General features: G+C 58.9%; 3 protein-coding genes and 1 pseudogene across 6 annotated transcripts; 2 read left to right on the top strand and 2 right to left on the bottom strand.

Moving 5' to 3' along the window:
• The first annotated feature begins 1389 nt into the window (after window positions 1-1389).
• Window positions 1390-14160, top strand: LRCH4 (leucine rich repeats and calponin homology domain containing 4). Of its 4 annotated transcripts, none has more exons than XM_022587911.3 (18): window positions 1392-1651; window positions 5136-5280; window positions 5429-5555; window positions 5751-5856; window positions 9501-9637; window positions 9758-9873; window positions 10014-10113; window positions 10358-10448; window positions 10545-10621; window positions 10730-10791; window positions 10899-11015; window positions 11127-11195; window positions 11289-11392; window positions 11520-11603; window positions 11826-11911; window positions 12085-12222; window positions 12315-12392; window positions 12799-13779. In XM_022587911.3, the coding sequence occupies exons 1-18, from the start codon at window positions 1432-1434 to the stop codon at window positions 12994-12996; spliced, it is 2055 nt and encodes a 684-aa protein (XP_022443619.1). In that variant the 5' UTR covers window positions 1392-1431; the 3' UTR covers window positions 12997-13779. The 4 variants fall into 4 exon arrangements, with proteins under 4 accessions (XP_089751848.1, XP_022443620.1, XP_022443619.1 ...); XM_022587914.3 differs by lacking the exon at window positions 12799-13779 and adding an exon at window positions 13786-14160 and having other exon boundaries at window positions 1395-1651; XM_089895722.1 differs by lacking the exon at window positions 9758-9873 and having other exon boundaries at window positions 1390-1651; window positions 9928-10113.
• LOC115803776 (dihydrofolate reductase pseudogene) lies at window positions 8143-9501 on the bottom strand (annotated as a pseudogene).
• Window positions 14161-14275: 115 nt separating the features above from the next.
• Window positions 14276-16032, top strand: SAP25 (Sin3A associated protein 25). Its single transcript, XM_022587922.3, has 6 exons — window positions 14276-14662; window positions 14872-14972; window positions 15059-15165; window positions 15261-15408; window positions 15485-15582; window positions 15665-16032. Exons 1-6 carry the CDS (start codon window positions 14517-14519, stop codon window positions 15956-15958), a joined length of 894 nt encoding a protein of 297 aa, XP_022443630.1. The 5' UTR covers window positions 14276-14516; the 3' UTR covers window positions 15959-16032.
• Window positions 15900-23213, bottom strand: LOC111181964 (uncharacterized). The gene is made up of 3 exons (XM_089895723.1): window positions 18284-23213; window positions 16947-18079; window positions 15900-16558 (listed from the first exon to the last, which is right to left on the bottom strand). The coding sequence occupies exons 1-3, from the start codon at window positions 19566-19568 to the stop codon at window positions 16496-16498; spliced, it is 2481 nt and encodes an 826-aa protein (XP_089751849.1). The 5' UTR covers window positions 19569-23213; the 3' UTR covers window positions 15900-16495.
• Window positions 23214-23283: the final 70 nt, after the last annotated feature.

The following is a 23283-nucleotide window of genomic DNA, read 5'->3' as shown; positions in this document are numbered from 1 at the left end:
AGTAAACAGCTCGTTTGGGACACGTAGGATGGAATTTTAATAATTCGATAAACGTTTCGGAATGTCAACGTGTGAGATGTGACTTATGGGAAAGAACCTTCAGCTATTTGTGGCTTGGCAACTATTAACCAATGAAGTGGATTATATTAGGTCCTATGCCACCTAACAGGATGCTAAGATCTCTCAGCAGACGGAGCATGTATCTGCAGCTTCCTCTTGTAACTGGGTCCCGTTGATCCACTCCATTTCACCTCGGGAGGCAAAGAAGAGGGAACGAACAGAAAAAAGTCCACCGCAAAAGCTGACGCAGGGGGAAGCCTGGCTTCTAGTGTGAGCGTTCAGTAACCTGCTGTTTGCTCTTGACAGCTCATCGACTTCCCTCCGCCTCCGTTTCCTCATTTGTAAAACGGAGGACTTCTTCTAGGTGGGGTGGTCCCTTCTAGACTAACCCCCCAGGTCTGATCATCACAATTCCTGCCCAGGCGCGCTCCTTTGGGCAGGGGTGTAGGCCGGGCGGTATTTTCGAGGCCTTCCCGGTCTCCCTTTAACCCTCCCTCGAGGCGTTGAGCTGGGCCTTTCCAGCCCCTGGGAAGCCACAGGTTCGCCCGGACTCCGAAGCTTGTCGCGGGGCCTCGGTCTCCGCAGCCAGAATGGCATCCAAGGTCCCTTCGGCTGCAACGACCCCCTGTACACTAGCCTCAGGCATCACCTTGCCTCCCGCTCCCCCCATCCCTACGGTCGCCCTGGCGCCCGCAAAGCTGGCTCGCTCCCTAACACGTCTAGCTCGCACACACTACTGCAATCCCTGCACTGCTTCCAGCCAGCCCAGCGTGCCGCACTCATATTCTTTACCTCAACCTCAAAGTTCTAGCTCACCCATCTCCTCCTTAGCGAAGGGACAGACTTCTCGCCCATGCTATTGGTAGGTAGAGCAGTCCCTCAGAGAAGAGGCCGGGCCAGGTTCCCTCTGGAGGGTCTAATTGGCCTTCTTTACAGTCACTCGCCTGTATCTGGCTTGCGATTGGTTTTCGTTGGAAGAGGACCAGGGTTTGCGTTTCTCGGCCTCTATCCCTTCTAGTGGAGGGCCGACGTCCCCGCCTCCTGATTGGACCTGATTGGCTCCATCTCCACTCCTAAGATTTGTGATTGGATGCGGCTGCGCGGGGCGGGCCGGCCTGGAGAGTAGGCCGTTGGCGAGCACTCTATTCTAGTCCCCCTCCCTTCTCTCGCCTCTCTTCAGCGCCGGCGTCTCCACCCCGCCGGCGGGTTCTGATTAGCCACTTCCGACGCGTCTCGGGATCCCGATTGGTCCGTCGGGTCCCTGAGCCCGCTTCCTCCCCCTGGAAGCGACTACGGCGGCTCCGAGGAGGGGGAGGGGCAAGGAGGGACGGCCGGTCCCGTCAGTCAGGCAGCGGGAGCCGCCGGGAGCGGATGGCGGCGGCGGTAGCGGCCTCTCTCGCCGCCGGGGGTGAGGAGGCGGCGGCCACGACCTCCGTTCCAGGGTCTCCGGGTCTGCCCGGGAGCCGCAGTGCAGAGCGGGCTCTAGAGGAGGCCGTGGCCACCGGGACCCTGAACCTGTCTAACCGGCGTTTGAAGCACTTCCCCCGGGGCGCGGCCCGCAGCTACGACCTGTCAGACATCACCCAGGCTGGTGAGTGCACCCGGCTCCGAGCCCGGCCGGGACCCTCATTTGCATAGCCCCGCCCCTCGCTTGTTTCTTCCCGGGCCCGGGAGTCTGGCCCGCCCCATCACCTGGCCGTCGGAGTTCTAGATTCTGCTGATTTGCATAAGTCTGCTACCACCCCCTCCCCACCTTAAGAACTACTAGACAATGAGCGCTTTTCTGGTTTGCACGGAACGCTCAAGAATCTCTGGCCGAGCGTCGTGAGCGCCCCCCTACCCCGCCCCGCTTCTCTTTATTTGCATATCTGCGCACCTGTAGAATGGTCCTGGCCCTCACCTGCTTGGCTCATTTGCGTGATCTCTTCAACCTCAGTTCTGATCGTTCCATAAAGCAGCCCTCACGAGCCCCCCCCCATGACTCCTTTCTCTTTTTCCACTTAGTCTCCAACTCTTTCCCCCGTTCCACCAAAGATAAGAGCAGCCCCAGGCCCCCGCTTCCATGGGTTTGCCCCTGACCGCCCCAAGTTTCTGTTTCCTTTGCTTGTAGTCCCGCCCCCTAAGGCCGCTGACTCTCTCCATTCTTCCCCCAGCCAGCCTGTGGGAAAAAAGCAAATCTCCCACCTCCCCCAACTCTTTTCTCCGCGAGCTCTTCCTCCTATTATCCCTGACTCCTTTATCTGCGACTCCTCCTCCTTCTTGCGTGTGTGAGGTCACTGTGGAGCCTGTGATCTCACAGAGACCCTAGAATTCCCATTTCAGTTTCTGCTTTCCCCACGGGGGAGGGACTTGAGGCAGCTGCTTGAAAGGAAGGAAATCTTATCTCCCAGCTAGGAGTGCTGGGAAGCTAGAGACGGTCCAACTGTCCTTCCTAGTCCCCCACCCACAGGGTCCCTCTAATCATGCTCCCTCCACCCTGGTGTCTGTTGATGGTAGGGTGCAGGGACTCCACTGTGACAAGTGAGTCAGGCCTCAGCTGCTCAGGAGGCAAACTCTGACCTTAGGCTGGCAGCTGGGGGGTGGGGATTGGAAGAGGGGTGGAGGACTGCATTCCCAAAGCCCCACCCCAGCCGAGCCCAGGGTGGGACTTGGGGCTGGATGAGAGTGTCCGCCTGATGACACTGCCCTGGGACTGCACTGCCCCCCTAGCAGGTGCCTGCTCACCTGCAAACACTCTAGTGGGCGCCGATGCACACTCTTTCCTCGACTGTTCTGGAGAGAACCAGTTGAAACCACTCCCCTTGTTTTGGGTTGCTAGGTAAACTCACTCGCCCACTCTTCGGCGAATGAGTTCAGGGCAGCCGGGAGCCACTGCTGTCCCTCTCAGTCTCCCCGAGCCGCCTAACCCCCCAGCTCCAGACTGACCTCAGCAGCTGTGTGACACTTGCCGTCTGTTCCCTTTCCCCTCCCCCTTGCTTGTTTTTTGACAAAGACCAAATGTTATTCTTTACTTCCTTAGGGCTCTGTCTGTGTGAGTGGACTCCTGGGGAAAACTCCCAAGACCTCCTGGGCCCCCTCCCAGCTCCCACCCCCTCTCCGCCTCCTCCCCCAGCATTCCGGCTCAGGGTGCAGCCCGTTCTCCAGGGCAAGCGGGACAATCCCAGCTTCCTGAGAACCCCTCTCTACCCTGCTCTCCACACAGGAATCCTCAGTCCTTTCAGGGCCCAGGTTCTAGGCCAGGTGGGTCTCTCTCGTCCAGAACTCTCTCCTCCGGCCCCTCTCCCCAAGCAGGGTGCCTGTAGCTTGGGGTGGAAAGAGGAAGTGACAGGAACCCAATCTGTTGCCCATACCCTGCTCTCCACACTTCCTTGCCCTTCAACCCTGACGGACTAAAAACTTCAGCTCTGCTGACTGAATCTTGTGGAACCTCTCCTCCTGCTTCCGCAGCTCTTTCTGAACCAGCGTTTTCCTTGCACGTGTGCTGTGGCGCAGGTCCCTGCTGTCCCTTGGACTCGGTCCCCGGGCCCCGATAGTAGGATGAATCCTGAGGTGGGGGGAAGGGCTGCTCTCACAAAAGAGAAGTGCAGCTCATTCTCTCGCAGACCGCATCCTGTGCCTCCTGTGCACCGCTCCTCCAGCCCCGCTCCCTTCCGCTCACTCGCTCTGAGCTTTTGCCCCCGCTCCCTGGCCCGCCCCAACACAGCTTGCCCTCCACCCCCCTCATCCACATGCGCGTGCAGCACACACATTTGTGGATGCAGAGGAAGTGGGCAGGTGGAGGGGGAGGGCGGGAGGGCTGCATCTCATCCTCCCACCCTCTCTGGAACTGTCTTCTCCTGTGACAGGTCTTTTTTCTGTGCACACCAGGGCTGGGAGCAGAGAGGGTTCCTGGGGCGTCAGGCTGTCGTCCGCCCTGGTAAATACAGGGCCCAGAGACAGAACCTGACAGGTTATTTCTACTTCATTTCCTGTCACAAGACTCATTTCCTTGAGGGATATACCCCCGCTTCCCCTCCCCTCGGCTTTTGCTTGTGCCTCCATGGAGAGGGCCCTCTAAGAAGCTCACCCAAGCTCTGTTCCCTGGGACTTTCCCAGCAGGCCCTGGGCCTCTCCCAATACAGGCTGGACAGAGGGAGCAGAGACCCGGGCTTGTAGCAGTCTAAGCAGTGAGAGCCTCCAGACTGGCAGGAACCCCGTACTGGACGCCTTGCACTGGTCTAGCAAGCCGCTGGTTGAGATAAAAGGATGGTAGTAGACTCTCCCGTCCTTTCCACCCTCTCCACTCCTCGCCCGTGCCCAAGACTCGAGGCAAAGGAGCTGGTCTGAAGTCCGGGTCAGCGAGAGAGGAAGTAGAAGCAGGCCGTTGAGACTGGAAGAGGGCAGGAAGGAGGCCAGCTCTGAGGAAGGTGTGCCTGGGACTCCACCTCCCACCTCCGGCTTGGTCCACTTGCCTTTCCCTTCAGGTCCTTGGGAATCTGTGACTTCATAGTCCCTTGGACCTGGCTTGCTCATCCCAGGGGCTGGTGAAAAACCGGTGGCCAGTGTCAGGTCTCTAGAGCCAGGCTATAATAACCCTTGGTGGAAAATAGGTAGAGGTTGGGAGACAGGGCGCCTAGGAGGGATGAGCTTTCTCGGTCGTGTCCCCCAGGGGTTGTTCATATTCTTACCTTGAACCTCCCAGCCCATCACCTTGCTAGTTCCTTTGGAGCACCAACCTTCTCCTATGACCTTTGCCTTCCACCTCTCCAGGCATCACAGAACAACAGAAACCACAAGAGTTATAGAATCCAGCCACCCTTACAGGATAGCCCTGCATTTGTGCGTTTGAAGATGGTGTTCGTGGCTCGCCCCCCTCCCCCAAGTCTAGGCTTCTCCAGCCCAGAGACCCCAAGGCCTTTGCCTTCCCTTTGCCGCTCTGGCTACGCTTGGAATGGGCTCCAGGTTACGGAAGGCTTTCTTCTCGCTCCAGAGGGTCCAGGTTTATAGGTCTGATTCCTTGGCTCTGGGGAAGTTCAAGGTCTTCCTGTCCAGGGCTGGGTCTTTGCAAGCTCTCCACTGACACTTGCTTCCCCTAGACCTGTCCCGGAACCGGTTCCCCGAGGTGCCAGAGGCAGCGTGCCAGCTGGTGTCCCTGGAGGGTCTGAGCCTCTACCACAATTGTCTGAGATGCCTGAACCCAGCCTTGGGGAATCTCACAGCTCTCACCTACCTCAACCTCAGGTAGGGAGGCAGGGCCACTGCAGGGTAGGGGGTGGTCCTTCTCGGCCCCAAGTACCAGTGAACGGCACCCTGAGTGACCCTCCCGGTGACCCTGAAAGGACAGCGCCATGCCTGGAGGGTGAGCCCACTGCCCTCCTCCCTCCCACAGCCGAAACCAGCTGTCATCGCTGCCGCCCTACATCTGCCAGCTGCCCCTGCGAGTACTCATTGTCAGCAACAACAAACTGGGGGCCCTACCTCCCGACATCAGCGCCCTGGGAAGCCTGCGGCAGCTCGTGAGGATGGGGAGCAGGGTGACAAGAGGGACTGATGAGCCAGGCACTAGGGACCTCTGGGGGGCGGGGGAGCGCAGGAAAAGGAGGGATGCACCCTAGGGGAAAAGCCGAGACTAAAGCAGGCGGCCAGGTCCAGGAGGTAGTTTCTGATGCTCGGGGTCTGTGGCTCCTTCCCTACTTCTTTCCTCATTCTAGGATGTGAGCAGCAATGAGTTGCCATCTCTCCCAGCGGAGCTGTGTGGCCTCCCTTCCCTGCGGGATCTAAATGTTCGGAGGAACCAGCTCAGCGCCCTGCCTGATGGTGAGGAAAAGGAAGCACTGGAGGGGTGTGTGTCTGTGTGTGTGTCTGTGTCTGTGTATCTACCTTGGAGGAGTCACAGACAAGGAATCTTCAAGGAAAAATAATGCCTTAGTTGCCCAGGGTTTTGCAATGCATGAGACACGCTGTAAATTTTCTTTGCTCTTGACCAGCAACCCTCTGAGGCTGGCAAAGCATGGGTTATTAGCCGTGCTTGACAAATCTGAGGAAGGGCACAGGAAGGGGAGTGGTGAGTGCATCGGCACCCTGTAGAATTTCACAGTCAAGAGGAGCCCTCAAGGTCACCCAGTGTCACCATTTAGCGCCCACGAAGCTCTCAAAACCTGAGTCAGGTGAGGTCCTGTGCTGCCTCCCCAGAGATTCTGAACCGGTGAGCTGGAGCTCAGGCAACCCCATTTTAATGGGCTAATTGTGATGCACCCGACACTTGATAGCCTTTGCTCCAAAGCAGGCACACCTTCCTTTATTCAGCCCGCATTGTTGTGTGTGTGTGTTTCCTGTGTTTTAGGTGGGGAACAGGTAGATGTGAGTGATGTCACTCAGATCTGGGGCCAACTCTTAAGATTTAATGGCTTAATGGGGAGAGACAAGCAGACGGAAGCGCTAGAACAGGAAACTTGGAAACCTAGCGCCGTAGGGGCTAGAGGGAGCCGTGTGGCTCTGCTCAGGGACCTGGGGAAGGCCTCAGTCAGCCCAGAGGTGCAGCAGGAGCTGACCTTTGAAGGAGAGTTCTCCATCCTTCTGCAACCCAGGCAGAAGCAGCCCTGTGTGTAAAGCACGGAGGTCCAGCACAGACGTGGTTAGAAAGGCAAGCCAAGGCTAGGTGGGAAGGCTGGGGCCATGCTACCCATGGTTTTGAAGAACAAGAGAGGGGAGTCAGGTGGCCATCCATTTTCTCTAGGCTCCCCCCCCACTCCTTCTTTCCTTCTAAGACAGTAGGGGTACAAATAAGCATTTGATCGTGGCTTTCTCTGGGCCGTAAAAGAGACCCCAGCAAAATGCCCTGGGGGCCCAGAGGAAGGAGCAATAAATTCCAACCTAGTGTTTAGAAAGATTTCATAGAAGAAATGACCCTTGAGCTGAACCTTGAAAGATGCACGGACAGAAAAATGGGGTTCTCCTACCTGAGCAGACAGCATGTGGAGAGGCCCAGAACAAAGGGGGTTGTCTGATGTGGTGTGAGGGTGGGCAGCGAGGTGCGAGACATGGGCGGAGCCAGATCATGAACTCCTTAACCGGGGAGGGGTGCTTGACCAGAGAGCAGTGATTTTTTTCTTTTTTTTTTTTTTCTTTTTCCCCATACATGAACATTTATTAAACATTTTGAGTATTATACACAATTTCTTTCTTTTACTTAGCAATTTTTGGCATTTTCCTGTCAGTACTTCATTCTTTTTAACTGCTGTAGACGTTACATTTTATAGACATATTGGTTAGTTATTTCTTATTAATCAACATTTGGGCTGTTTCCAAGTTTGAAAAAAAAAGTTGCAACAAATACTCCTGGGTCCATTTCTTTGTTCAGGATTAATTTCTAGAAGTGGAAGTTCTGGGTCCAAACCCAGAATATTTTGAATTTTAATTGATGTTGCTAACTTACACTCTAAAAAGGTTGTACCAATTTATAAGGCAGAAAATGCTTTTTTTTTTTTTTGGATACTTAATCTGAATCTTTGCTAACGTGTTGGGTAAAACATGTTTTAATTTTCATTTTTTAATTCTGTGAAGTTTAGTTTCTAACTTGCTAATTTTGGTTTCTAGCAATATTCATTCTCAATTTATTAGCTCTTTGAATTTTTAAGTTTAGCCATTATGCTTGATATTAGATTATTCTTTTTTGTAAAGAGCAGCCAATTCTTGTTCTATCATTGTAACATCCCATACAATCTTACTGAACATCAGAAACAAAGTTTTTTAAGGTCTCAGACCTTCTCCTTTAACCACCAAAAAGGTAGTCTTGTACCTGCCTCTTTACTATCCCTGTGGAATATCCTGGATTTTTCAACTTATTGACTCCTGGTCTGAGTGAAGAGAATTTTTTTCAGAAGTGTGATATAAAGTAATTCACAGTCCCTCTTTTGATCTGATTCTAATAACTGAATGCTAGCTCTTCTGTTTATAATCCATTTCTGACCTTGCACCCATCTGCCTAGCTCCTAGCTCTATGGGCTCTGGTTTCAGCTCATGCTGCCAGGGCGCTCTCCCACTTCGGGCTGTCTTGGTAGACGTTCTGCCCTAGGCAGGTGCTGCTCACCTATTCTTGACTCTTGGTGGGCATTCAGGAAGTTACAGCAAGAAATGTTTCACAGATGGTATCTGATACAGTCTAGTTAAGATTAATGGGGAATAAAAGTACTTTGCTTAGAAATAATTATCCACAGATCTAAAGTCAACAAAAGTCTCTACAACAAAAAAAACATAATTTTTTCGGGGGGAGGAGGAGGCTTGAAATAGATCAGAAAACACTTTCACATTAATTGTTCTTTTCATATACTTCAAAGTTGTACTTAATGCCTTTCTCCTCCTGGACATCAGAAGGAACACCTGGATATTCTGAGATAAGTTTATATTTTTCCAAATCAATTTCTGGAAAAAATGTGTCACTTTCAAATTCCTGCATGGTCCTTGTCACAAATACTGTAAGATGGCCTGGCTTGTTCGTGGCTTCCTTATAAACAGAACTGCCTCCCACTATCCGGGCCATGTCCACTTTATTTGTTAATTCTGGTCGCTCAGTAAGTTTTAAGGCATCATCCAGACTTCAGGCAAGAAAATGAGCTCCCTGTGGAGGTTCCGTGAGTTCTCTACTGAGAACTATATTAATTCTGTCCTTTAAAGGTCAATTCTTCTCTGGAATGGAGAACCAGGTTTTCCTACCCATAATCACCGAATTCTGTTTCCCTTCTACTGAAGAGGTTGTGGTCATTCTTTGGAAATACTTGTATTCGTTCCTGAGCGAGGGCCAGGGCAGGTCCCCGTTCTTGCTGATGCCCATGTTCTGGGACACAGCGATGGTGCAGTTTAGCGGACGAACCATGACAGCGGCAGAAAACACTTCCGAGCTAGCGTGTCACACTGACACGGGGATTACCCGCCAGCTTGGCGTGAAATTTTTCAGAGCAGTGATTTTTATTCTTATTCTGTGTCTCGGGGCACCACTAATCCAGCTGTGCCTTTCGAGAAGTGGAGAAGGGTACCCTCTCCTGCGGGTGGGCCAGGGCTTGGCTAGTGGAGCGCTGTACGGTCGCAGCAGCCCCCTCTCCCCGTGCCTTTGTGCACGGTGCAGCCCGCTCACCCGCAGAAGCCCCGCCTGCAGATCCTGGAAGGCTTTTGAGCAACGCGGTGGCACAGCTTGGTTTGGGCCCTGTGATGGACACTTGAGAAGGAGAAAGTGGCGGTGGGGTGGGAGGACAAGGCGAGGGAAGCACGTGGGGTGGGCAGCAGCTGAAGTTGGTCTGAGCGGGAAGAGGAGCAGGGAGGTGGGTCCTGGGGAGTGCCCTCAGCCAACCAGGGCGGAGGCGCGGCGGCCCCAGGGGTGACCCACTAGCCAGAGCAGGGGGCAGAGGAAGTGAGCACAAGGCCCCGCCCCAGGGCATGCTTCTAACTCTTCCCTCACCCACCGCCAGAGCTGGGAGACCTTCCTCTTGTCCGCCTGGATTTCTCCTGTAACCGTGTCTCCCGCATCCCGGTCTCCTTCTGCCGCCTCAGGCACCTGCAGGTCATTTTGCTGGACAGCAACCCCCTGCAAAGCCCGCCTGCCCAGGTGAGGACGGGCCCGAGAATGGGCAGGAGTTGGGGGCATAGGTCCCTTTGGTAGCCAAGCAGGATCTGGGAGGCCTCCCTCTCTTCCCCTAACTACCCCCCCATGCGCCTCCACATCTAGATCTGCCTGAAGGGGAAACTTCACATCTTCAAGTATTTGTCAACAGAGGCTGGGCGGCGCGGGGGGTCTGCACTGGGGGACCTGGCCCCTTCCCGCCCCCCGAGTTTCAGCCCCTGGTAAGTTCCAAGTGGGAAGGAAGGAAGCCCCTGGATACTTAAACCCCTTCCTAGCACCAGGGACCCCATGGTTTCCAGAGGGCGGATGACGGGGTTGCTGCCCAGAATGGAGCTGACCAGCTCTCCCTGGCTGGCCCCAGTCCCGCTGAGGACTTGTTTCCGGGACGTCGGTACGACGGAGGGCTGGACTCAGGCTTCCACAGCGTTGACAGTGGCAGCAAGAGGTGGTCTGGAAATGAGGTAAGGGCCTCCTTTCCAAGGATCATGGGGGATCTCAGCCCCAGGGGAGAACCTCTGAGCCGGGACCCTTCGCCTACTACCTCTGAAGCTCAGAGTGACTGGTGATGGCTGGAGTCCTCTTCCTTCGCTCGCCCAAGTATCTCACAGGGAGGGCTGGCTCAGCAGCAGAGCCTGGGGCCCTGAACCCCGTGGGCCCCGGGACTCCAGAGAGGCTGTCTCCTACTCTGCGTTTCTGCATTTACAGTCAACTGATGAATTTTCCGAGCTGTCGTTCCGGATCTCAGAGCTGGCCCGGGAGCCTCGGGGACCCAGGGAGCGGCGGGAGGATGGCTCTGGTGTGTAGCGGGGTCACGGGCTAGGGGCCGGGGGACGGGGCACGGACGAGGGCCTAACACCCGCATTGGCTCGCTGACGCGCACTGCTCTCTCCAGCTGACGGAGACCCTGAGCAGGTTGACTTCATCGACAGCCACGTCCCTGGGGAGGACGAAGAGCGAGGTGCTGGCGAGGTGAGGGGAGCCCGCGTCCGCCTGTCCATCCACCATGAGAGAGCTGGAGGAGGGGAGCCAGTGTAGGCTCGGGGAACCCCCTCAGCCCCTCTGCTGTTCTTTCTTCAGGAGCAGCGGCCACCAGAATCGAGCCCTGTGGCAGGGGATGGGGAGAGGGCACCAAGCAGCAGGTACCCGGAGCCACCTGAGGCGGCGCCTCCTCCCCTTACTGCATCGCCCGCCCCCCTGTCCTCTCCTCCGGCCCCGCTCCACCTCTCATCCTGCCTCGGCCCCGCAGGCGGGAGGAGCCGGCAGGGGAGGAGAGGCGGCGCCCAGACACCTTGCAGTTGTGGCAGGAGCGCGAGCGGCGGCAGCAGCAGCAGAGTGGAGTGTGGGGTTCCCCAAGGAAGGACAGGTGTGGGCGTGGGAGCAGCTGCCCTGGCGGTGAGGCCTCTTGAGCTTCCCTGCCTCTCGGGGTTGGCGGAGCCCCGCCTGGCACTGCTGACCCCACACCTTCATTTTCTAGTTTTCCGAAGCTGGGGGTCAGGGCTCCTGGCGGGGTTGCTGCCGCCTCGTCAGCTCAGGCCACCTACAAGTATGTGTTCTCCTGGACCCCGCCTCCCTCGGTCCTCGCCTTACACGCCCTTCCCCTGAGCATCCCCTCGATTCCCCTTCTGTCTCTCCTCAGCGGCACGCCCAAGTCCAATGCCACCCAGCTGGGAGCTTCGGGGGGGCAGGGTGCTCCCACCCCCGCCTCCACCTCCCAGGAGCCCCTTCCTACAGCAGGACCAGGTGGGACGGCGGCACTGGGAGGAGGGTGCGGGCCTGTGTAGGTGAGGGGGGGTTGAGACCTGGTGGCCTGAGGGAGGAGTAGGACACTGAGGGGATGCTTCTCCTGCCCCCTGGCTCCGGCCCCCAGCGACCGCACCTGCTCCCCGGCCGCTCAGCTCCATTCAGAGACCAAACAGCTTCCTCTTCCGTTCTTCCTCTCAGAGCAGCTCAGGTGGGTCTTCCCTCCTCCCCAGTACTAACCCGGTGCTAATCCAGCACTAACCCCGGCGCTGGGGCCGTCCCTTCTGGCCTGGGAGTTCTCTGGTCAGTTGTCCCATTGTGTTTAAAATCCCACAAGCGCAGAGGCAGGTGATGTGGGTGCCAGACCCTGCGACCGGGCTGCAAAGTCGATGGTGCGTAGTGGAGGCGGCCCCACACCCTCCTCTCTCTCCAGGCCCTTCCTCACCAGACTCTGTCTTGAGACCTCGGCGATCCCCCCAGCTTTTGGACGAAAAGGAGGTGATGGCTCAGCTGCGCCAGGTATGAGAGGTGGGATCTGCGTGGGTGGAGCCTGGGCTCCGCGTGGTGCCTGGAGGTTCCCGGCTTCCCTCAACAGCCTTTTTGCCTACCCTGGTACCTCCCCTGAGACGGAAGGGGCAGGAGGGCGTTCCCTGCTGACCCTGACCTCTCCCCCTCCTTCCCCTGCCTCCCAGGTGCTTGAGTCCCAGCTGCAGCGGCCCCTACCCGAGGACCTGGCAGAGGCTCTAGCCAATGGGGTCATCCTCTGTCAGCTGGCCAACCAGCTGCGGCCCCGCTCTGTGCCCTTCATTCACGTGCCCTCACCTGCTGTGGTCAGTTGGGGCCCAGGCAGGAAGTAGGGGTTGGGACGGGGCCTCCTGGGGCCTCCCCCTTACTCTCTTTTTCCTTTCTTACCCACCCCCAGCCAAAACTCAGTGCCCTCAAGTCTCGGAAGAATGTGGAGAGTTTCTTAGAAGCTTGTCGAAAAATGGGGGTGCCTGAGGTATGGGGGTGTGTTCTCAGGGGCCCAGGGCTGGTCTCTCCTATAAAGGGTGCAGTGTCCTGGGCTCAGCGGGGCACCCTGCGTGGATGGCAGGGTTCCATTCACGGGGGGTGCCTGCTTCTCAACAGGAAGCACATCCGCCAGCCCCTGTCCCGCGTGTCTCCCCTGCATGCCTCCCTTCCTTGCACTCTGCATGTCTCCCCTGCATGCCTCCCTTCCTTGCACTCTGCATGTCTCCCCTGCATGCCTCCCTTCCTTGCACTCTGCATGTTGGCGTGGCTCTGGCCCTGGCACGTGAGGGCAGGGGGTGGGAAGGATTGTCTTGGCTGCTGCTGCTGCTGCTGCTGCTGCTGCTGACGTCTTTTGTCCTTTGTCCTTGTCCATCTGTCCTACTCTCCCTTCCCAGGCTGACCTGTGCTCGCCCTCGGATCTCCTCCAGGGCACTGCCCAGGGGCTGTGGACCACCCTGGAGGCTGTGAAGCGGGCGGGGGGCAGGTACCCCCCGCCCCTCTGGCCCCCCTCTGGTCTGGGAGGCTTCATCCTCTTCTACGTGGTCCTCATGCTGCTGCTCTGTGTCGTCTACACTCGGCTCCTGGGTTCCTAGGACCTGAAGTCACCCCTTCCCCTACCCCCTTGCCCTACTTCTATTTATAAGACTCCTGTGCAAACCCCCTTCCCCGCCGGTGGTGCCTTCAGCCCCTACCAAAGACACTAGTGAACCCCCCTCCCCTCATAAACACTGACCTCAGAGGCCCCACTCTGGTGCCCCCAGACCCTGGGCCCCCAGCCTCTGGCCACCCTCCTGTAGCCCCTCCCTTCTCAGTGCTGATGGTGCCTTTTAAGTCCTCTCCCTGCCCTGCCCTCTGCTTCCCTAGAGGGTGGGTCTTAACCTTCCTCCTTGCACCATCCCCCCCCCCAGCTGCTATAGGGGGCTAAATTATCTATATTTTGTAGAGAGAACTCTATATTTGTAGGGGATGCAGGGGCCCAGGCTGGGTCTCTGTCTCTTGTATAAATTGTACAGACCGTGGCTGCCTGTGTGTGTGTGTGTGTGTGTGTGTGTGTTTGCGTCTGCTCCTGCTGTGACGGGGGCCCATCCCTGGCCGTGTCTCCTGGGCTCTATGTGCCAGCTTGCCTACTCCAGCATTTCCCTCTGGAAATGGCAGGTCTGTCCTTCCCTCTGAGCCTTGACCCCCTGTGTCATCTCCCTTCTGTTATCCTCTGGCAGCTTCCTTGCATCTCATTTGTCCCCAAGCCATGTCCAGGGTGCCCTTGACCCTTGCCTGCTACATTCTGTTAGCTTCCTTTGCCCAGGCTCCTTTAGGGTGTCTCCCACCCTACAGCTGAGAGGAGGAGGTGACAAGGGGAACTTAACCTGGGCCCCTCCCTGTAGGAGTCCCTGTGCCAGCCCCACCACATCCTGGAAGAGGAGGGGGCCCCGGGAAGGGGCCTCCCCTACATCGCTGCTGTCATCCATGCACTGCTGGAACGGCCTTAGGGGTTGAGGTCGGGGTGCAGGGGCCCGACCCGGCGGGAACCCCAGGAACAGAGAAGACAGCCACACCTGGGCTCTGCTCTCTAGTGAGGACTGGTGAGGGCGGCCTCGGGCCTGGCCCTGTGCCTCGGGCACCTGTCTGCCCGGGAGCTTGGAAGCAGGCTGGCCCAGCAAGGCGCGAGGCCGCCTCTGGGCGTGGTCGAGGGTCTGGGATGGAAGACTGGGGGCTGGGTGTCGTGTCACGTGCAATAAACGGAAGCCGGAAGCCCTCTAGGTTGCCCCTTAGCTGTGTGTGTGTGTGTGTGTGTGTCTGCGAACGAAAGCGGTGCGTGCCGGGGACGGTGTAGCCTCACACGTGCGGGCGCCGCAGTTCCCTCTGGCCGTTTTCACCCTTCCGTGCGGCCCCGCCGTCCGCGCCGCCAGGGGGCGCTCGCGGGCTCCCGGCGGGACCGTGCGCCACGTGGCCCGGAAACGCGCTGGACGCCTGCGCCGCGAAGCCTTGCGAGGTGGGCCGCAAGCTGGGCGCGCAGGGCAGCGCGGGCCGCTGAGGGAGGCTGCGCCCGAGTGGGAGCCGGGAGGTGCCAGGCGGGCGGCGCGGGGCCCTGACCTGCCCTCTCCGTGGACGCGGCATGTTGCCCTGGACCCCCCGGCGGTGGGGCGCGGGCGAGGAGCAGGCGCCCGAGGAACAAGGCCCCTCGGCGGGCAGCGACCCCGGCCAGGCCTGGGACTCTGGAGAGGAAGCCCTGCGGGAGCCAAGAACAACCCCACAGGACAGGTGAGGGGCTCTGCCAGCGGCATTTGGGCAAAACCCGCGGGGGCCCACAGTGTGAGAAGATCTCAGTTGTCCCTAGTAGTGAAGAAAGGGTATGATCAGTCTCCCCGCACCGGGCACCCTTGGCCCGGCCTTGGAAGTATTCAGACTTGGAGCAGGGAGGTGATTGCGGGAGGCTGTGACCGAAGCATCTCAGTACCGCCCCTTCCCAGTCCTCAGCCCTGGTCCCGAAGGCCTTCCTGGACCCGGAAAGGGCAGCAGCTGCCTCGGCCGCCCCCAGGCCTGGCTGCCGAGCGGTCACCGGGAACCCCAGGTAGGTACAGGGTCCTGCCATCTTTACCCCCAAGACCCTTTTACCGACTCCTGAGTCGATTTTAATCTCAAGTCCTCCCCCCCCAGTTCCCCTACCCCCCCAGATGACCTGGGAGGTGGCCCCGTCAAGGATGACCCTGCTGGCGCCACAGGACCCCAACTGTGAAGCTAAACCGGGACCTCAGCTGGTGTGGGTGAGTTGGGGGTACCTGTGGCACCAGCCTCGGGTGGGGCAGGGATGCCTTGGGAAGGGGCTGAAGCTCCAGGAATCTTTCTCATCCCTCCGCAGGGACTCAGCTGTGAGTCAGGCACCTCCTTCTCAGGCCGGACCTTGCGCCATCCCTCATTCTGCCCTGTGTACGAGGCAGCCTCAGGCAGAGGCCTCAGGCCCAGTCTAGCGGGACGTCAGAGTGGAGAGCAGGTGCCCAGGGATGCAGGTATGGCCCTTGGTTCCCTCAGGCTCCGTGGAGAACGAGTGCAGCGCTTGCCACCCTAGCAGCTTCTCCTCCCCAGGGTTCCCGGTGATGTGCTGTGAAGATGTCTTTCTTTCTGACCATCTGCTGCCCTGTGGGCAGCGTGTTCCCCTGTACCTGTCTCAGGCCCGTCAGCAGGTGAGCGCTCTTTCTGCCCTGGCCTCACCCCAGCCTTCACGCAGGGCTCGGGGGGAGACACTTGCCTCTCCTTTCTCCTCAGGTGATGGGCTCTCTGAAGCTGCTGCTCCCACCCCCAGTCATGTCCCCCAGGGTCCTCCCTGCTCCATCCTCTGGCTGCTCCACCGCCTGGCTCAGTGGGCCTGAGCTGATCGCCCTCACTGGCCTCCTGCAGATGAGCCAGGGGGAGCCAAGACCCAGCTCCCCGGGGGCTCCCATGCCCCCTGCTGGCCCCCCAGACCCTGCCTCTGACCACTCAGGTGCCAGTGGTGGCCAGAGCTGTTGTCACTGCATGGACCCATCTCTCCCACGGGCCCCAGACAGCCAAGGTCCATAGCCCCTCTGGGGGAGAGTGGGCCCCTTACTTCCCCAGGCAGGTTCTGTTGACAATAAACAGTGTTGGTTTGCAAACAGGCTCCTTGTGGCAGATAGCAGAGTGAGGCGAGGAGGCAGGGATAGGGTCTCTTCTTCCACCACGGCTTTGATTGCTCTCTCCTCAGATTCTTGTTACTCATTTCCGTTACAGTCGGGCAGGGGAATCCATGGACCTAGACTTTTCCAGGCTCACCCAGCAGGGAAACTTTAATGGGGGTGGGGTGCACAGTATAGACCCCTAGACTAGATTAAGTATATTAGAAGCAAGGACTCCATCAGTTCTGCCAGGCCCGGGAGAAGGAGAATTGTGTGAGCACATAGCTGGTGTTGGGAGAGGCAAAGTAGGGGGTAGGGGGTGTCATCACTTTGGGAGGGCACCTAGTGTAAGATACCTGTTGCTCTCATCCTTCTTGCTCTGGGGTCCCAGGAGTTCAGCCGACACCAGGCAAACACAGCAGGTGTGGGGGCGGGGAGGGGTAGATCTCTGTCTTCGTGGTCGTCATTGGAGGCAGGGTGTGGGGCCAAAGCTTACTTGAGACTCTGGAGCGATGCTGCAGGAACTCTGTGGGGAAACAGAGGGTCAGGGCTTTGGCTGAGAAGGTCCAGAAATTTGTAGGGGTTTTGTTTTAAGGGGGGAAGAGTTCTAGAATTTTCTCCCTTAAAAGAATCCAACTTCTTGGGGAACCTCCTCCCGAAGACTTCCCAGGCGCCACAGTTGGAAGGGGCAGAGCCCTTAGGCAGCCCGTCCTAAGGGGCAGCTCAGCGCTTCTGCTGGTCACACGTCCTAGGGGACATCTGGGCTGTAGAGCCTCTCCATCGGGCGGAAGGGGATTGTGGGGTTCAGCGGGGTGGGCAGGAAGGCATTCTTAACTTTGCCCTTTTTTCTTTGTCCATTCCCGTCTGTCTCTCCATCCATCAGCTATACCCAGGGGCCACGGGGGTCTCCTCACCGGGGCCTCCCCGAGGTTCTGGAACTCGATGTGTGCGTAGCTGTGTGGGCGGTGCCTGGCCCCGGGGGCGTCGCCTCGCACCTCCAGGGGAGGGACCAGGTCCAGGTCTACGTAGTTGAGGCCGCTGTCAGGGGGTTCGGGGATGTCAGTGCCCATTCCTATGTAGTCGGCAGCCGCGTACTCAATGCACACGTACTCCCCGGCTAACTCTGACGGCGGCTGCAAGCAGCGCTGAGCCCCTGCGGGTCCCCAGTCGTCTCCCACGCCTAGATGAGGGCCTTGGAGCCCGGGTCCAGGCTCCCCAGCCCCAGGCCTGTAGGAAAGAGGCAAGAAGCTCGAGGAAAAGGACCGTGGTGCACAGAGGCTCATGGACACATATTCAGTGACCCCTCCATCCTGGAGCAGCTGGTGGGAAGTGGCTTTGGCTGAGGCAGGAACGCCCGGGGTTGCCATCACCACGTAGCCACTGGTTTGGCCGCCCCCCATGGGCTCGTAGTCACTCCTGGCTCCCTTGGTTATGTAGACCCCGCCCAGCTCCAACCCCTCGGGGTGTGAGGCTGCTGCCCCCTGCCTGGCCAGGGTCTTGAGAGTTGCTTGCTCGCTTCTCTCACTCAGGCGCCCCGGACGGTACAGGCCGCTTGATTGGGCCACAGAGGCTGGGGTCTCATAAGATTGAGGGACAGAGGGTGTGGAGGCACTCGTCGGGGGCTTTCTTGGCAGTGGCTCAGCCCTGCCACCGGCACCACTGTCCCCGATTCGTTTCATGGCGGCCAGGACAGTCTCGTGAATGCTTTGGGCCACGACGGCGTCGGGCGCCTGTAGCCACAGCTCCCCGGGACCCGTGGGTGCTGAGCGGCCAAGCTCCAGGAAGAAGAAAGCGTCGGCATGGCCACAGCGGCGCACGCTGAGCAGGGACAAGCGCAGGGCCGGCGGCGGAGATGGCCGGGAGGCCCTGGAGCTTCTGCCCCCGGGCTTCCGCAGCAGGCTCAGTACCCCGGAACCCAGGCACAGGCAGTAGTCGCCGCTGCCCAGGCCTCGTGCCCGCCCGAGTCCCTTGGGCCGCAGCGTCACGGGCCAGACGTCCTGAAACGGAGCGAGGATGCAGGCCCCGGGGTCTTCGTGGGAGTCGGGACCTGGAGAGACAATGGTCTGGTGATAGGGGATCCCGGGCCGGCAGGCTGGATTCACTGTGGCCCGGGAACTGAAAACGTGTAAACCCTTCACGTTTGGTCTTGATTTCGGAGACCTGGGGAAGGGACAGACTACGGATAAACCAAATCCACGATCATCCACCTCCCCCGCACCCCCCCCCCCCCCCGCCGGGGCTCGGGCCTCACCGGCGGCGGCGGCGCGCGCCTGGAGCAGGGCGCTGTACCACGCCTGCTGCTCCGCCTCGCTGGCCGCCGCCACGCCCAGGCTGCGGTCGCGCGTGTACAGGACGATCAGGTGTCGCTGACGCGCGTCCACGCGCTTACTGATGGTGCACGCGCCCTCCAGGCTCACGCTGAACTTGGGCGGCGCTCGGCCGGCGCGGAACTTCTTCTCGCTCTCGTAACACTCGAGGCGCTGCGGGTAGGCGCGGAGCACAAAGAAGCGGCGGCGCTGGGACTTCTGCTTCCGCAGGTGGCCGCAGAGCCGCACATCAGCCGGGCAGGCCCAGGGCCGCGGCGGACCCAGGGCCATGTCGGCCGACTCGAACTCCGGGGTCGTCGTGGGGCCTCCGGGCTTCATCCCAGACCCAAAGCAGTAAAGTGTCCGGAGCAGGGGCTGGGACGGCAGAGGAGGGGTAGACGTAGCGGCCCCCGGAGAGGGGGGCGGCATCCTGACAGGCGACCACCCGTCTTGATGCCCAGCGTCTTTCCCCCCACTCCCGACTTGAAGTTTGGGGCAGGGGGTCCGCACCGTGTGCCCCAGTGGCTGCCCGGTGGCCTGAGACACCCGAGCCTCCGACAGACTCTGAGGCTTGACCCCTGCGCCTCCCGTCGCCTCCTCTCCTGTCCTCTCCCCTCCCTCCCAGCGCGGATCGAGCCGAAGTCCCCACCCCTGCGAGGTTAACCCTTGCGCGCCACGGAGCTGGACGCCGGGCGGTGGGAGTGGAGTGTGAGTGGGGAAATCCAGGAGAGGCGGCCTCCGCCTCACCCCACCCCGTGTCCTGGGACTGGGCTTTTGCAGGGGCGGGGGTGGGGTGGCGTCTCTACTGGTCTGAGCTGCCGGCCGGCCGAGAAAGCAGCGACGTGAGGCGAGTGTGCGTGGAGCCACGTCTGTGGTGACCGCGCTGGTGGCGTCTGCAGTCCTAGAGGTGAGTGGGCCACTGAGCCGGGCCACCCTTACAGTGGCACCCCCTTCCGGCCTCTGCCACTCCCCACTCGGAATGGTGTCTCCTCTTCCCACCAGGAGTGGCTCTGTTCTCTGCCTTCCCAGGTAATCCCAGGAGCCAGGGCTACGGAGCACTGGCCTATGCTGATCTTGGAGGAGATGGAGGTTCAGTTTCTCTGCGGGGTTGGGGCCATAGGAGGTGTCTTGGGGTAAGTTAACTTCTGGATCGCTCCCTGTGCACAGACCATACCCACCAGGGTTCCAGTCAAGTGGCACTGAAGGAGAGCCAGTAGAGGAAGAGACCATCTCTCAGGGGCACTGCCCTCTTGCTGCACCATTGCCCTCAGCCCCTTCTTACCACCTTTGTTCAAAAATAACGCTGCCCAGGCCAGCTGAAGGCTCTGATCACAGAAGTGCAGACTCTCTGCACTGGCGGAGGTACCCTTTGCCCCTTGCATCCCGGGAGGCTTGAAATGGGGTTGGGATTCAGACATTTTTACACCCCACTTCTGATCCTTCCAAGGACCACTGACTCACGTTGGGGGCGATGGCGCCGGTCAGTGCACACACTCTGTGAGACAAATCGGCAGTTGACACATGGGTGGGGGCCTTAGAGGACCTTATGATTTCACTGTCATGGCAAGTAGGACACCTACAGTGGAGGAGCTGAGGGTTTGGGAGAGGGCAGCTGTGGCCCCTATTAAAGATGGTATTTGGGGAGGAGTGCCTTCAGGTGAGTTAGGAGCTGTACCAGGAGTACTGAAGCAAGGCCACTTGGTTCTTTTTCTCTGGCTAGTCCAAGGGCCAGGAAAGCCTGAGTAGGAAGGGCTGGGCTTCCCACCCCGGCTCCTCCACTTCCCAGGCGTGGGAGGAAGGGGTTGGTCTATGAGCTGGAATACTGGAAAAGCCAACAGTGCGTGCGGTGTGCAGGAAGGCTCAGATTCTTTTTTTTTTTTTTTTTTTGCGGGCTTCTCACTGTTGTGGCCTCTCCCGTTGCGGAGCACAGGCTCTGGACGCGCAGGCTCAGCAGCCGTGGCTCACGGGCCCAGACGCTCTGCAGCATGTGATATCTTCCCGGACCAGGGCACGAACCCGTGTCCCCCACATTGGCAGGCGGACTCTCAACCACTGCGCCACCAGGGAAGCCCAAGGCTCAGATTCTTGAATGCCCTTTAAGGGTCATGCTGAAAGTGTGATGCAGGGCACCACTTGGCATCATGAGGATGGGCATCTGGCCAGCAGGCAGCAGCGCCCAGGTTCTGCTCCAGGTGCCCGCCCACCCCCCCCAGGTCAGCCAAAGCCTCTCCAAGGTGCCAGAGAGGTGGCGGCAGCTCAGGTGGTGCACGTGGGCCAGCGGCAGCCTCCACCGTTGATGGGTGTTGGCCAGGGAGAGGCAGGTATGTGAGAGATCCTGAAGTGGACACCAGAAGTATATTCAAGGTCATAGCCTCCAGTGTGGCCTCAACATACACGCCATGGAGAAGTGGCAGGGACACAAAAGACATCTGCAGGCCTTTCCCCTTCCTAGTTTTGGTGCTGCCTTGAGGAGCAGGGCACCCATGGGGGCCACGTACCTGCTGTGCCCCTGCCTGGAGCCTTACTCCCCAGGTTTGATTTGAAGCTACGCACAGGAGAGTCTCTTCACATCTGCTCCTTCCCGCTTCCCACCAACCAGTCCACCTTGGAGCACCCCAGTCCTTGTGAAATCACAGCCGCTGTCACAGAGACCAGCTCCAGACGGCCTTGTGTCATTGAACCCCTAAGTGCTGGGTAAAGATAAAGCAGGAAGCAGCAGGGATTGGAGCACCTGGGCCCTGGGCAAGCAAACCTGGTAGAGTGGGTTGGTAATCAATGCCAGGTGATTTAGCCTGCTGGGTACCAGGAAAAGCCTGGAGCCAAACGACTGACTTAATCAGTTGCCCTGGCAACAACATTGCCCTTGGCTCTACCCAGACAAGATTGATTTGAGCCTGTTGCCCTGGTAACTCGTGTTGCTCCCCCGGGACAGGAAGTAACAGAACTTCAGCTCTGTTGGGTGAGAACACCTCCCCCAACCTGAGGAGGTCCACCTGTGCATCCTGCTGCCAGGTGCAGGGCAGCAGTGGGATGGGCTCTCCACATTCTAAGTGCCTATGGAAGACTCTTGTTACCAAAGGGGAGCCCCCAGTAAGGAAGCTGGGGCACCAGGGCCAGGCTCTTCCCGTGTGCCCCTCTCTCCTCCCTCCAGGTTCTCACTCCTCTGGAGGGGTCTGCAGGGACAGCGCCAGCCCCTTCCTCCATCGGAGAGCTTGACAGAGGTCCTGGGCACTGGCTCCTGCTTCCTTACCCGCAGAGGCAGCCGCCAGTGACCTGCTGAAGGCTGGGGTCAAGCCAGAGGACTGTTGCCTGCAGAGCACTGTCACAGCATTGGCCAGGGGGACATGAGCACTTGGTCAGAAGCCTGGTGGCAGTCTGAGTGAGTCCTTCCAGCCCCATGGTGTGGGTCCAGATTTGTAACCACCAGGCAGGGCCTGCAGGGAGGCCCTGGGCGACGGGGCGGGGGAGCACAGCCCAGTCATTTAGACATTCCCTGAGGCCAGGGATTCTTCCATCTTTGCTGCCTGCCTGGAGAGAGGACGCCGGGTGGAGGCAGCACCAGGCTGTTCCACACCGAGACAGGCAGCTGCAGTCCCGGTCTCGGCCTACGCCCTGCGAACTCTTGATTTTTCTGCCCTGGAGTTGGACGCTGACCCGTTGTAACTTCTCTGACTGGTCATCCTGCCCTGGCCAGTGGGACATGAGTGACTGAGAAGCGTGGAGGGGGGACTGCAGGGAGGTCCTGCGCCCAGGCACTGAGCAGTTGAGGAGATCCCTGGGAAACAGCGGCAGTGTGACTCAAACAGTAAGAAGCACTGCAGCTGCTGGTCCTTTAAATCTCACCTCCAAACCTCAGTGTTTTTGGTTAGGAAAGGAGGCGCCAGGGAGCTGGGGAAAAAGGCTCCTCCTCCCCCTCCTTCTCCACCACAAGATTCCAGCTTCCCTCCCGTCCCTGGCTCTGAGCAGAGAATGGGGAAGACACAGATAATCAAGGGTGACAGAGAATACCCAGGGAAAAAAAAAGATGGTCCACCCTGGGAGCGCCACCAGGAGATGGAAGGAGAGTAGAGGCTGGAGAACGGGAACCACAGACACAAGAAAGGATGGGGACTGAGCCCTGGGAAGGTGGGGAGGCCACGCCTGGCTGCGCAAAGAACAGCAGCTGAAGGTATTTACAGGAAAAATCCTCAAAGTAAATCAGTGATAAGACTGTCCCGGCCTCTCCTTGCTGTCAGGTTAAAGGTCATTGGGTGGAAAGACTCAGAGAAATCCCAAGAAGGGAAGACTGAAGGGGCCAGGGTTCCCAGGCAGCCTTAGGAAAGGGAGAGGCGCTCACAGCAGGGCTGAGTTCGGGGCCTCTCCTCCCCAGGTGAGGTGTCTAACCCAAGCCAGCTGTCTTGTTACCACACACACAGCCTAGACACTGTTGACACAACATCCCCAGGTGGCAAGGGTCTGGGGAGGGGCTGAGGAGGCAGCTGACCTGGGACAGCTGGACTTTGACTAGGCCCTGCCTGACCCTCATGCCGGGTCCTCCTCTGCACCCCCTCCCCCGCTCCCTCCACTGCTAAAACTGGACTCCAGTTCAGACAGGGACTGGCTCTGTCCTTGGCGAACAGCAGCATGGGCACCGACCCAAGCAGTCACGTTGACTGACATGAGGCCCCTCAAGCTGGCCCAAAGCAAGACCACGAGAGCCATTTCTTTTCTTTCAAATGCAGTTCTTTTCCAACATTGCCTGCAACAGCTTTGGTGCAGAGATCTGGGGCCAGGGGGAGGAGCGGGGGAGGCACAAGGGAAAAAGAAAGGAAAAAAAAAAAAGCCAACTGCACAAAGCCTTTCTCTGGAAAAGCCCAGGCTCGGGGTGGTCGAGAAGTGTGCCTCCTTCCCCACCATCCCCTGGAGCTCCGGCTTTGCGAGGCACAGATCCCATTCCCCGTGTGAA

The sequence above is a fragment of the Delphinapterus leucas genome, chromosome 15, assembly GCF_059928025.1.
Source record: "Delphinapterus leucas isolate spDelLeu-1000000601 "Yukka" chromosome 15, BTC_Dleu_Yukka2, whole genome shotgun sequence".
NCBI classification, from domain to species: Eukaryota; Metazoa; Chordata; class Mammalia; order Artiodactyla; family Monodontidae; genus Delphinapterus; species Delphinapterus leucas.
The sequence above is the reverse complement of the archived record's forward strand: the minus strand, read 5'-3'. Positions and strand labels throughout refer to the sequence as shown.

Bases quoted from the DNA above. Each gene is read 5' to 3' on its own strand.
- LRCH4 (XM_022587911.3), top strand. From the start codon at position 1,432: ATGGCGGCGGCGGTAGCGGCCTCTCTCGCCGCCGGGGGTGAGGAGGCG. The intron at 5,281-5,428 runs GTAGGGAGGCAG...TCCCTCCCACAG, and splicing joins CTCACCTACCTCAACCTCAG to CCGAAACCAGCTGTCATCGC. The intron at 9,638-9,757 runs GTGAGGACGGGC...CTCCACATCTAG, and splicing joins TGCAAAGCCCGCCTGCCCAG to ATCTGCCTGAAGGGGAAACT.
- SAP25 (XM_022587922.3), top strand. From the start codon at position 14,517: ATGTTGCCCTGGACCCCCCGGCGGTGGGGCGCGGGCGAGGAGCAGGCG. The intron at 14,663-14,871 runs GTGAGGGGCTCT...GCCCCTTCCCAG, and splicing joins AGAACAACCCCACAGGACAG to TCCTCAGCCCTGGTCCCGAA. The intron at 14,973-15,058 runs GTAGGTACAGGG...CTCCCCCCCCAG, and splicing joins GCGGTCACCGGGAACCCCAG to TTCCCCTACCCCCCCAGATG.
- LOC111181964 (XM_089895723.1), bottom strand. From the start codon at position 19,568: ATGGTCTCTTCCTCTACTGGCTCTCCTTCAGTGCCACTTGACTGGAAC. The intron at 18,080-18,283 runs GTGAGGCCCGAG...TTGTCTCTCCAG, and splicing joins GGCGCGCGCCGCCGCCGCCG to GTCCCGACTCCCACGAAGAC. The intron at 16,559-16,946 runs GTGAGGAGACCC...GTTTCCCCACAG, and splicing joins AGAACCTCGGGGAGGCCCCG to AGTTCCTGCAGCATCGCTCC.